The 14,121-nt window shown below is 41.4% G+C and overlaps 1 protein-coding gene across 1 annotated transcript in view; it reads right to left on the bottom strand.

Moving 5' to 3' along the window:
- Nucleotides 1-14,121, bottom strand: part of CDH7 (cadherin 7) — a 143,785-nt gene that overhangs the window by 25,808 nt on the left and 103,856 nt on the right. The window contains exon 7 of the mRNA XM_056131489.1: nucleotides 10,506-10,759. Within this exon, the coding sequence (XP_055987464.1) occupies nucleotides 10,506-10,759 (254 nt within the window). The remainder of the gene's footprint in view (nucleotides 1-10,505; nucleotides 10,760-14,121) is intronic.

Genomic DNA, 14,121 nt, shown 5'->3' with positions numbered 1-14,121 from the left:
AGCTTTGCATGGGCTGGGGGGGGAGGGGTCTAAAGAAAAGTGAGATTCTAATGAAAATAAGGGGAGGCCCTTTATTTGGTGCATTTCTGGAACCTCTGCCCCAATGACTGTCAGAGGCTCTAAACAGGCAGAGAGAGGGTTGGTATTAAGTCCAGAACTTCTGCTGCGTGGAGTGCCCCTGAGCCCTCTGGTTTCTGCACCGTGTCTCCTTGAACCTCCGGTTTCTTTCATTGCACGGTAGAACAGCCAGTTCGGCCAATGCCCTATTTCTGCAGTAGCAGCAGTTCAAGTTTTGCCCACTCCATTTATTATGCAGACGGCTCCAAATCCCAAAGCCCAGCATCAATTCTTTTCTTGAGATTTTGTAAACGACTCCAGATACCTGAAAAGACCTTTAACCCAAGTTCAATATGCCCCAAAGCAGAATCATCAATCTTTCTCCCAATCTGTCCTTCCTTCGGAACACTGTCATTTCTGAGAGTCTGTTGAGTAATTAAAACATAGTTTCTATGTATTTTTTCATAATACTCAAATGATTATGTGAGGTCGTGTTTGACAGATTTTACTTGATTCTTTAATAGCCATTTGCTCTTAATTAACAGAGCCCGGCTTATGTTACAGGACATCGTATGTCCTGCTGAATTTACCAGCCTCCTTGTAACTAAACTTGTGGAAAAGTGATGCAAGAGAAAGTGGCTGGGTCACGCATCACTGAAAAACCTTTTAAAAAAGAGAGCAGCTAATTGGGTTGGCCTTGTATTCTGCCCCTCCTCCTTTCTCTCACCTGAATGGAAGAGGATCCAAAGTCAGCACAGAAATATGAGGTAATGAGTGTCTGATCAAAGAAAGCAAAGCCCTCGATGGCACTGCACTGCCAAACCATCAGTCCTGTGTGTGTGACTCCAGACTGCTCATTAGTAAGTCATCAGAATTCACCTTTGTTGGTTTTATTCAAGTACGAAGTTTCAAATTGAGGCAAGTAGGTAATGCTACTGCCGTTCGGTTTGCTACTAATGGATCCAAGGTTCAGAATCATGTCTGTGGGTGTTGTTTGTGATGTGTGTGTGAGTGTGAGTGTGTGTGTGTAGGAGAGTAGGATATATATATATTTATATATATATATATGTACGCATACACACATAAAATGAACTCCTAATGCTGAATCACAGAGAAGTAGGGAAACTCCTTTTATAGGCCCTATATTACAGGCAATATATATAAATCATAGGCTATATATATATATACACATTATAGACTATATATTATACATTATAGGCAATATACCTAGAAAAAATATATATGTAATACCTATAATAAACTTGGGCTGGAGCAATAGCACAGTGGGTAGGGTATTTTCCTTGCACAAGGCCTACCTGAGCTACCTGAGTTTGATTGCTCCACCCCTCTCAGAGAGCCCGGCAAGCTACCGGAAGTGTCTCGCTCACATGGAAAAGCCTGGCAAGCTATCAGTGATGTATTCGATATGCCAAACACATTAACAATAAGTCTCACAATGTTACTGGCCACTCGAGCAAATCGGTGAACAACGGGAGGACAGTGACAGTGCATAATGAACTTACCCTACTGCTCTGTGATTCAGCATTAGGGGTTCATTTTATCCATTGTTAATGTATCTGAAACCCTCAATAATATTCATGCACTGGTGAAGAAAAACACCTCGTCTTCATCTTCATCCCATTATTGCCTTCTTTCCACTTCTGTCAGGCCTGTTTCCTAAAGATAGTCCTCCAGTACCAAAGCATCCTGCCTCTCCAATGAAGTCAGAGTTCATGGTTAGTAGGCCTGATTCATGGCCTTTAGCACACACTCTTGGTGATGTGCCATCATGAACCAGAGACTGAAATTGAAGACCCGTATTTCTAGTGTTTACCCTAGAAAAGGTAAACTATCTATCCAACTGTGAGAATCTGAGCATTTCATTTGCTTCTTCACTATTTTCTTTTCCTGTAAATTGAGAACATATTTTTTTCTCACAAGATGATTTCTTAATTCTCGTGTTAACACTTGATTTCTTAAAGGTTTTCATATCAGATCTCTTTTGGGTGAGGGTGAAGGGACAAAATGCCTAGCAGGTTGGGGGCACACCTTAGGCATTTGCATATCTGCACTTTTCTGCATGTTTGACAAAAAGTGAGTACCAGTGTCTGTTATTATTCCTGCCATTGTTTGAAAGCTCTTCAAACTAATTAAAATGTTCTTATTCCTGTTAACAAGCAATATTTTTATTGCCCGACTACCAATACAAATGGCACCATGAAAAAATCTGAATATGCAGGTGGGTTGCCTAAGGTAATATAAGCAGGTTTATTATTACTCCCCAAACAGCAATAAGTAATGTAATAAATGAGCATGGAAAAATCTTGTCAATGTAAACAGCTGAATCATTTGAACTGAAACCTCAATCTCTTAAGAAAATTTGTTTCTGTGCTGCAAGGCATGTAGAGATTGCAAAGGGGAACCTACTAAAACCCTACAGCACAGACTCTAAGTAAATAAAGGGGAGCACGTTTGTCTATGACCGAGGAATGATTTGTCTTCTGGAGCTCTAATGATGACTGACTTGCTCTGAAACTAAAGTAACAAGGTCAATACTTAGCAAGGTGTGTGGGGCTGGTAGGGCATTCGCCTTGCACATGGTCAACCTGGGTTCGATTCCCAGCATCCCGTCCACTCCCCTGAACACCACCAGGAGTAATTCCTGAGTGCAAAGCCAGGAATAACCCCTGTGAATCACCAGGTGTGACCCAAAAAGCCAAAAAAAGAAAAAAATACTTAGTAAAGTGCTGCTGACTGCTTCATCTCCTTCTGAAAATATAACTTAATTTCTTCTAGTGATTAAAAATTCAATCACTTGGGTTGGAAAGGTAGGAAGAGCACTTGCTTTGCATATGACTAACAGGGGTTCAATCTTCTTCATTGCTTATGGTCCCTAAGTACCACCAGGAATAATTCCTGTGAACCAGAATTAACCCTTGAGCATCACCAGCATCGCCCCAAAACAAACAAATAAAACAAAAACAAAAACAAAAGACAAACAACAACAAAAAAAAAACAACTTCAGACTCGGTATTATCCAAAATTAAAATTTCCAGAGTTTCCCCAATCAAAGTAAGTAATCCACTATAGGACAGGCCTAATAAACTTCCGCCAAATTGTCCCTCTCTACCAAGATCCTGGAGATTGTGTGGACAAGCCTTTTGGTTCATTCCTGCCCCTCAAATCTATAGATCAATGTTTCTTCTTTCTTTTCTGAAGAGTAACTATTCAACTGATCTCTCAATTCTCTGCAATACTCACAAATAATTTAGATTAAAATAATATGTACAAATATATGCATGCATACAAGCTACTTAAAAATACACACTGAATTATTCAAAGTCTCCAAATATGCTCATCCCAGTCACACTACATAATGTAATATCTGATACTATTTTATCACCTTTTATCTGAGAATATACAATCCCAGGAATGCCAAAGGAGCTGGCAGGTAAATATTATCCTGGCATTCTTGAACATAAATACAAATATTGTTCTGCATCTAAACTGATAGAGATGCAGAAAATGATCCCCATTCCTTTGTACTTATCTTTCTTCACATATGATCTTATTTGTAATAATATCATGTTCCGATTCATCGGCTATTTTCAGCCCAGGGACTTTGGGCTTGCTATGCTGCCTACAGAAATAAATTTGCTGATTTTGTAATATAACACCAGGCTCTTAGGATATTACTAAATAAAACATAAAGAGACTTTGCATAATGTTTGCTTGGCTTGTCCAGCCCGCAGGATCCCACCTGCTCCATCACTCCTAGAAATGAGGTCTGAGCCCCGTGAACTGAAGGGATTCCTATTTATCTCATGACTTGCCAGGTTACAGAGGCTCTGCACTTCTCCTGCTCGGATTGTTTAATTTACATAGGATTGTATTTCTTCAAGCAGATTGTAAGTTGTTTGAGGTCAGCGGAAATGTTTTATTTATCTTTGCACGATGGGCATTTTCCTGGGTTGTTCACAGAGCAAGCTCGTTTGAGAAAGTTCTCTTTGGGATGTGGATTTATGGATGAATCTACCGAAGCCAGAATAAGAAGCAAAATGTCCTCCAGATTTGAGGCTTCTCCCACAGAGATTAAATTAATCTTCTCTTCCAGAGATTAGACCCATGTACTGATGAGGAAAACAGAAGTAAAGTTTCTACTATTCAGCAAGATGATCAAAGATTCTCAAGTAACAATCTGTCTTTCCATGCTCTACCATAAAGCCTGCGGTTTGGTACTTGAAGCTGAAACTGACGTGCACAAACTAAATTAAAAGAATTAGAAGTTGAAACACTACAAATTAGCCACAGAGAAATATAATAAATCTTTTTTCTTTTAATAATCTCAAGTATCACTTACTCGCCACCATTGACTTCTAGTTTCATACAGGAAAATAAAAAAGTAATGTGCTCATAAACTCTTGGGCTCAGTATGTTACCGGGATGATGGACAAGCTCGAGGAGACATAACATTTGTCATGAATACAGGTTACATCTGGCCAGTCGCTGAGCTCTGGGTTCATTTCATCTTTCTGCCTATTTTTACTGGACTTCTGGTGAAGGGCAGTGATGCAAGGAGGTGTCCTGGATTCATTTAAGAAACAGGCAGCTACTCAGGGCAGAGTTAGAATTGTAGGCTGGTACTTCAGTGGAGCAGGGAAATTTTTTGAAATGATGGACAAGGCAGGGATCACATGGGAAGAGGATCTCAATTTTACCTTGCAGGAAGCAAGTCATGTATTCTTTCCAGAATATTGATCTATTGTCTCATGTGTAAGCCACTATAAAAGGTAGATGCTCGATCTCACTATTCTGCTCCAACAGGTGTCGGTATAAAGGAACATCAATAATCCAATATCCTATAGACTATTTTATCATTCATTTCTTTACCGACAAAATGGTGTGTCAGATTTTGCAAGGGAGAACATTGGGTAAATGACATATCCATCCTGTGAAATTTGGTATGTGGGCAGGTGAACTTGGCTATCAAAGATATCTGAGTAGAAGTCATGGATGATCTTCTCCATTGCCCTTATAGAAGATGTAATAGATCCATCAGGACGTCAGAGGGCAGTTATCTTGGGATTCTAGTTGGGGAAGGACAGGTGGGTGTTGCAAATGCTTTTCCCAGGTTCCACCACATTGGACAGCACTGCTGCTCTTCTGTCTTTTAGATCTTCCTTTATTGCTTCTCTGCACTGCTTTGTGAGCTCAGACATTTGCTTGAGGTTGCCTGAGGTATGTGCCAAGAAGACAGGAGTTTTTGTTTTTGGGGTTTTTTTGGCTATATCTCTCTTGGTGTTTCTCACACAATCATGGAGGTGCTGAACCAATTGATCATATTCCTCATCAGTGTTGTCAATGACAGCATCCATGTTGCAGAAATAGTGCCAAAGAGCTCCCAGTTGGTGGTCGTTCTGGGAGTTCTCTTCTTAAACTTTGCAGCCATTCTATGAAGTAGAATTTTGCATGAAGAAGTCACTAATCTGATCCCATTTGGAACTTTGGGACAACAGCGACATCGGTCAGGCAAAACCATCAATTGAATATGATGTGGTCAATTTTGTTGTGGAACTGTCCACTGGGAGACTTCCATGTCCCACATTTAGATTCGGTCTTCTGGAACTGTGAGTTACCATGGATGGTCTTGGTCGACATGACAAACTCAGTCTCTCACCCTGTTCGTTCCATTCTAGGCCATGGGTCCCAATGTGGAGTTCTTCGGCTGATCTTCTCTGTCTTATCTTGGCGATAAAATCACCAACAATGATCTTGTAGAAGGTGTGATCTTCTTTATAGAACTTCTCCAGCTCCATGTAGAACCTCTCAATTTCTCCTTCATCATAATTGGATGTTGATGCGTAGACAACAAAGATAAAAACTGCCAGCAGTGAGCCACATCTATTCAAGTGTAATGGTCTGATTCAGGTTGTTAGGCATTCGAATGAATCAATGCTCATGGCCAAGTTCATGTTGACAAGGACACAGACACCACCGGTGCCTCTTTTGTCACATTTTCTGAGGAACAGTTCTTCAGTGTCGAAAATGGTTATGTGGTTGATGCCTTCTGTTCAGACCAATGATGTCTTACTTGATCTTTCGCGCTGATACCATCAGGTCCTCGATGCATGCATTTGATGCCAGCATACATGCATTGAAAGTACAGACCACCATTTTGTCAGTAAAGAAAAGGACAGCACCTGGCCCAGACAAGGTCAAACCTGAATGACTGAAGAATCTGCTGTCAGTACTCATCAATAAACTGGCTCGGCTCTTCAAACACTACCTGTCTGAATGTAAGGTTTCAACCGAGTGGAAAACCAGCAGGACTGTACTATTGTACAAGAAGGGAGACATTCACAACATTGGCAACTATAGTCCTATCTGCCTATTGTCTATCATCTACAAGCTGTTCACTTGAATCATTCTGAGTAGGATTGGTAGAACACTAGATGAAGGACAACCATGCGAGCAAGCCGGGTTCCACAAAGGATTCATCACGATTGACCATATCCACATGATAACCATGCTCATTGAGGTTTCTTGGGAGTTCAATATGCTGCTCTGTCTAATGTTCATTGATTTAAAGAAGGCCTTTTATTCTGTTGAGACTGAAGCAGTCATCGAAGCCCTAGCCAAACAGGGTGTTCAAACTCAATACATCAGGATCCTCCGTGAGCTGTATTGCAGATTCACTACCAGGATCTCACCATTCTACAGAGAGGTAATCATTGACGTCAAGAAAGGGGTTCATCAGAGTGATACCATTTTACCAAAACTCTTCAGTGCCACCCTCAAGAACGTCATATTACAATTGGAATGGGAAGGAATGGGAGTGAAGATAGACAGTCAGCAACTACACCACCTCTGCTTTGCTGATGACATTGTTCTAATAATACCAAACATTAACCAAGTGGCATAAATGCTGGCCGACTTCAACCGTGAGTGTAGAAATGTTGGACTCCAGCTGAATATCACGAAGACAATGTTTTTGAGAAACAGTCTCGTTCCTGATGTTCCATTTGCTCTCAACAGAATAACCATCTCCAACTGCAACAGTTATGTGTACCTAGGTTAATAAGTTAACATGATGAATGACCTGGCACCTGAGTTGTGCAGGAGGAAGAGAGCGGCTTTGAATGCCTTCAAGAACATCAGAGAAATAGCTAAGAGCACGAAGAACCTCCGGCTCAGGGCACATCTCTTTGATTCCACTGTTTTTCCTGCACTAACATATGCCTCAGAGACCTGGGCCCTTTGAAAACAGGATGAGAACGCTATTTGGGTCTCCCAAAGAGAAATTGAAAGAGCTATGCTTTGGAGTATCATGTTTCACTCAAATTAGAGAAAGAATCCTGAGTTCTGGCCTCTGCCGATGGTCAAGAACTAGGGACACTATCTCATTTGCCAAGGCGTCGAAAATCAGATGGACTGGACATGTAATGAGATTTGGAGACGACCACTGGACTAGAGCCATTACTGACTGGACTCCACGGGATGTCAAATAACTGCATGATCACCCACCTACGAGATGGTCAGACTTCTTCGTCAAGACCCTGAACGATCGGTTTGAGGCTCTTCATGTTCCTAGAATGAGCAGACGCCATTGAGCTACAGTAGCACGTGACAGGGACAAATGAAGACATTACTGGCACCTGCTCGAGTGAATCGATGGATAACGGGATGTCAAGTGATCTAGTAATTTTATCATTCAAATAACATCTGGCCTTGATTTTGAGTAACAGTGAAACAGAGCATTTCCGGTCCCCTAAGAATTTTAGCATCCCTAAAGCATAGGAGAAGAGACTGAGGATAGTACCTCAGGGAAAGTGCTGGCCTTGCATGTGGCACACCTTCTCTGAGCACCAACATGAGCGATCCCTGAGCAGAGACAGGCGTAAGCCCTGAGCACTGCCAGTGTGGTCCAACCATCTTCCCCCATCCCTGCACCACCACCAAAATACACAGAAAAACAAAAGTTGTGGAAGCACAAGCCTTATCTGTAAGACTCTTCAGATTTCCTACAATTCTTCACAGTCCTTGTAAGGCAGTAGCCATCTGTGCTGTCTACTCATTGCTGGGCATATGTTGAAGGATAACTTATAGAAGGATGACAGTCACTTATGTAATAACCTATGGCACGTTCCCCTTACACAATTATGTTATAGCTTCCATAGGTCAGAAGGTAAGTGAGGGGCCAGGGTGACAGTACATTTGCCTTGCACGAGGCTGAGCCAGGTTCAATTCCTTGCATCCCACATGATTCACTGAGCCCTACCAAGAGTAATTCCTGAGTGCAGAGCAAGGAGTAACCCCTGAGCATCACTGGGTGTGACCCAGAAAGAAAAAAATGGTAAGTGAATGTAAAGTCTTCAATATAAATGGCTAAGAACATTATTTGTAAATGATTCCTTTCAATAAACCTTACTGATCTTCTAATCAAAATGGCACAGCAGTATAATAAACTATGAAAATATTTGTACTAACTACTAATCATACTTAAATACAAATGATACTCCTGAATAATTGAGTCATGATCCCAAGTGTAAAAGCATTAAGCATCTTCCTTTAGTGTCCAGAGAAGCTGGATTAAAGCAGGACTAAGGACTTTTTCCCCCTTTCCCAGGTTGTAAAGAAACTCAGGAGGTTAAATACCACCTTCAGGTTCTCTTGGCAAGAATAAGTGCAAAGGAACATGTATTTGGAGAGGCCACATCTGGGATAACACAGAGATTTTCACTGAACTACAAGTTGAGGTACAGGTCTCTAAAAAGGAGTATTATGGGGGAGAGGGAAAGAGTGCATGTAAGGGCCAGATCCGGGAAAAAATAGCATAAGCCATGAATGATGGTGAAGATCTTGCAAACATAGTGAAAAGAAAGGACCCAAGAAGACATGCATCAAATACAAGTCATGAAATCAATGTTACAAATAAAAAAGAAATGTTAAGAAACATTTAACTTAACTTTATGAACAAGCCCGGTGTGTGTGTGTGTGTGTGTGTGTGTGTGTGTGTGTGTGTGTGTATGTGTGTCTAAGATTCGGGGCTTGAAAAATGATGTCAGAGGGTTCTTCACCTGAACTTTCAGTCACCTTTATCAGCTGCAAGAAATGCAAGCCAGGGAAAAACGTGCTGCTGGCCAGCTGCTCCTCCACTGCTGAAGACCTCTGCGCTCCTGCCCTTCAAGATCTACCAAGTTCAGTCTTAACCTTTTCATCCCTGTGCATTACTGTGTGTGTATGTGTGTGTGTGTGTGTGTGTGTGTGTGTGAGAGAGAGAGAGAGAGAGAGAGAGAGAGAGAGAGAGAGATGTGGGATGGACAGTCTACTTTCCTTACACCTAAATTCATGACACATTCTCCCCTTCTTCTGTCTTTTGAATGATTTAAATAGAAATTAGATATCTCTGAGTAAATGATCTCCATCTAAGCTTACGCTTTAGTTGGCTTATTTATGACCAAAGAACATAGTATGGTAAAATGTCAGAGAAATCTATAAAGATACGGCAATAAAAAACTAAGCAAATCTGAATATAAAATATTCACTGATCTTTTACACTTTGCTTACTTAGTAATCACCATGAAAATGGCTACTTTGTCTTATTTATGTTTTCTTATTTCAGAAGGCATGTAGGTCAATGTGATTTCAAGTATATTATTTATATTTGCTTAAAGGGAGGACAGTGGATAATTAAATAATAAGTGAAAAGGATATAATTATACACACATTATATATATATATAGAGAGAGAGAGAGAGAGAAAAACAGACAGACAGACAGACAGACAGGCAGACAGACAGACAGACATGCAAACCCCAAAACATCCAGGTAGATCTCAGACTGTAAACTATCGGAGTAACAGATGTGTTGTAGTATTTTTAAATCCTTATCCATCTTTCTGTTATTCCTAAAGAGACTTGCTCCCCATAATGTGTGCACAGTGTTGCTACCGGGCTATTATAAAATATGCCATACACTCAGTCAAGGCATTGTTTTATATTTTTTAAGTGAAAACACAGTATACTAAGCTATCCTACTTAAATATACCAAGACGAAACCCGGTTTGCTTAAAAATTAACCCTGAATGTCAATGGTTTCTGAAATGATTTCTCCAGTGCCTGTACTGATCCCGCAACTAGGACGGGCGTTACTCTGAGTGCAGCTGGCTTCGAAAGAGCTTAGGGAAATCGGTTGAGGTGCCACATCAGCCATGGCTTATGGATAATAAGAGAGCCCCTAACTCTACTGCCCTAGGATAATGGCCTTGGATAATTAGGTGACACATTTTTCAATTAGAAGAATGTTGGTGCTGCTCTGATTCGGTTGCAGTTCCCTTGCCTCAACCCACAATATGCCAGAGGTTTGGGTTTGTTATGAGCCAGGGAATCATAACGCAGAATAAAGGAGTTGTGAACACACAGTGATGAAAGAAATGGCCAGGAATATTACCTTACGGGGCTATTCGAGGCATCCGGGTCATGAGCTGCTACTGTACCAATGATGTTCCCGACTGGAGTTGCCTCTGACACCTCCATGGAGTACAAGGGGGAAGAAAAAACGGGGGGTTCATCCACATCCTCCACGATGATCTTCACAGTGGTTGTGTCGCTAAAGGGCCCCAAGCTGAGGAAGCGAGGGTCGGCGTCTTTGTTTGCAGCTTCTATCCGGAGCGTGTAACTCGTTTTGGCTTCAAAATCCAGGTCCTGTAAAGAAAGTTATCAGGAAAATTAAATTACCGATTAGATAGTCAGCAAAGCAGAGCCTTTTCATTGATGAATGTCAATAAGCAGAGAGCGAGGACGCCACACGCAAAAGCGCAACATCAGCATTCAAAGCTAATATGTCCTAATGCCAATCAAAATCCTTCCTGGCTCTGAGACAAGGGTAAGTGCTTTCGAGCTAATCCACTCTGCGGTCTCATCCATTGCCCGGACAAACGCAGGTTTTTAGGTTATTATTTGAAAGTCAGCGAAGAAGATTTAAAAATCGGTTCCAACAGGGACATCACTGCAATATTTTTCAACCCTGTAATTTAACAGCACTATTTGAGGGTGCACATTAAAAAAGAAGAGAAATCTAACTTTGCACTGAGCTTCTCATTCTAAAGGTCATTCCCAATGTTTCCGGGACTGTATTCCAATCGTGTGCTTAAAGGTGCTCCCTGCAATGACTCGAGCAGCAAAGTCAAGGCATTGCTATAGTGTGGCCCTATAGTTCATTCTTCTGCAGCAAACACTGACCAGTTTTTGGTTTTGTTTTGGACCCCTGGCAGTGGTACCCAAGGGTCACTGCTGGCTCAGCTCAGGGGACTAGGAAGTACTAGGGATCCAGCCCAGGTTGGATGCATGCAAGGCAACCACCTTCCCAGCTGTGCTACCACTCCAGTCCCCCAGACATCTATCATTCCCCCATTTGCTATTCCTTCATCTGAACGGGCTCTAGTTCTATTTACATCGATGGTTTACAGGTCCATTGATCATCGAGTCTATCTTTATTCCAGTAACATGCTGTTTTAATTATGAGTCCTTTGTAGTAGAGCTTGAAGCTGGGGAAGATAATGTCTCCCATCTTTTTTCCCTAAAGATTACTTTGGTTATCTGGGGGCAGGACCTGGAAGGGAGAAGTTATTGTTCTATTTGAATTTCAGAGATGTTTGATCTATTTATTTGAAAAATGTCATGGGTATCCTTACAGAGATTGCACTGCATTTGGGGATTACTGCATTTTGATGATGCAAATTCTCCCAATCCACAAACAAGGGATGTGCTTCCTATTTTTTCAATTTGTGTTGTGTATCTTTCATTGTACAGGTCTTTTGACTTTTTGGTTCAGTTATTTGCTAGGTACATGTTTTCATGAGGTCCAATTGTGAATAAGATTGTTTTCAATATTTATTTTCTATTTCATTACTTGCATATAGGAAAGTCATGGGTTTTTGCATGTTAATCTTGTAGCCAGTCACTTTACTATATAAAGCTATTGTTTTTAGGAGTTTTATTACAGTCTTTAGGGTTTTCTAAAATAGGGGCATGCCATCTATAAATAGGAGAGCATGACTTTGACCTTTCCTCTCTGATGCCCTTAATACTTGTTCCTAATGACATGCACAAAAGTCAAATCAAAATATTATAAAGATCTAATTATAACACCTAAATCCATAAGGTACATAAAAGAAAACATAGGCAGAACTCTCCATGAAACTGAAGCTAGAGATATCTTTAAGAATGAAATACCACTGATCAAGAAATGGAAGCAAAGATAAACAAAGTACCTTAAACTAAGAAGCTTCTGCACCTCAAAGGAAACAACAACCAGAATACAAAGACAGCCCATAGACTGGAAGAAACTGTTTGTCCACCACTCATCTGATGAAGCATTAATCACAATATATACCAAGCACTGATAGAACTTTACAAGAAAAAATAAGCCAACACCAGCAAAAATACAAGGAGAGTTGATGAAAAAAACTTCTTCATAGAAGAAATACAAATGACCAAAGCATATGAAAAAATGCTCTGTATCACCAATCATCAGAGAAATTCAAATCAAGACAACAATAAGATTTCATCTCACACCAGAAAGATGCACTCATTACAAAGAATAATAACAACTAATGTTGGTGTAGCACTGTAACACTGTCCTCCCATTGTTTATCGATTTGCTCAAGTGGACACCAATAACATCTCCATTTTGAGACTTGTTACTCTTTTTGTTTTTGGCATATCGAATACGCCATGGGGAGCTTGCCAAACTTTGCCGTGTGGATGGGATACTCTCGGTAGCTTGCCAGGCTCTTCAAGAGGGGCAGAGGAAGCGAACCCAGGTTTGCTGCATTCAAGGCAAACGCCCTACTCGCTGTGCTGTTGCTCCAGCCCAATGTTGGTGCAGATATTGGAAATACGGGATACTCACTCACTACTGGTGGGGATGTTAACTGATTCAGCCTTTTGGAAAATAATATGGGTATTCCTCAAAAAAAAAATCCAAGAATTGAGCCTCCATATGACCCAGAATGGGAATATACCCTAAGAGACCAAAAAACACATGCAGAAAAGCCATTTCACTCCTATATTCATTGCAGCTCCACAATAGTCAAAGTATAGAACACATCAAGGTCCCAAGAACAGACAATTGGGACAAAGGAACTATGGTCCATATACAATATGGAAAACTATGCACTTTTTGAAAAAGTTGAAATCTGCTGATAATGAATGAATCGTGCTGAGTGAGATGAGTCACTGGGAGAAGGACAGACACAAAATGATCACACTCATTTTCAAATATAAAGAGTCACAGTAGGCACATGATGAATAAAGCCAAAGAAAACAGAAGGGCAAGAGAACTGGCTCTTATTAGAAAAGTTGCCAGTGTAGGGAAGGTGTTAGTTCAGGGAAGGGACCACTATGACAATAATAGGGACAAGTGGCCACTCTGGTCAAGAACTGGGGACTGAAAGGAGGTAAAGTAATATGCCTGAGTCCCTTTCAGTAGCAGTGTTGCAACCACAGTGCCTAGGAGGAGAAGGCCCTCCCGTTGATCGTCGATTTGCTCGAGCGGGCCCAGTAACGTCTCCATTGGAGACTTTGTTGTTACTGTGTCTGGCATATCAAATACTCTCGGTAGCTTGCCGGGCTCTCCGAGAGGGGCGGAGGAATTGAACTCGGGTCGGCCATGTTGGCCGCTTGTAAGGCGAACGCCCTACCCGCTGTGCTATCGCTCCAGCCTAGGAGGAGAAAAGAAAACAAAAATGTGTGTGTCCAGGCTGGCGGGTGAGAAGGAGACTGGGAAGATTGTTGGAGGAACGGGGACACTGGTGAAGGGATTGTTGCTCATGGGATACCTGACACTCAGTCAAGAATAACTGCATAACTGTAACTCGCAGTGATTCTATAAATAAATAGGGACCTCAGTCCAACCAAATGGTGCTTTTATAAAACTAAGGCTAACGACAAAGCCACGCGGGTTCCGGGGCCGAGACCTCCAAGCCTACTCGGATTGGAGTCGAGCATCTTCCACCCAGATCCTCCAAATTCCAGTAGGCGGGGGTCACACCCACCACCTGGCC

This window comes from Sorex fumeus, unplaced genomic scaffold (genome assembly GCF_029834395.1).
Source record: "Sorex fumeus unplaced genomic scaffold, SorFum_2.1 ptg000092l, whole genome shotgun sequence".
Lineage (NCBI taxonomy): Eukaryota > Metazoa > Chordata > Mammalia > Eulipotyphla > Soricidae > Sorex > Sorex fumeus.
Note: the sequence above shows the minus strand (reverse complement) of the source record. Positions and strands in the feature narration are given on the sequence as shown.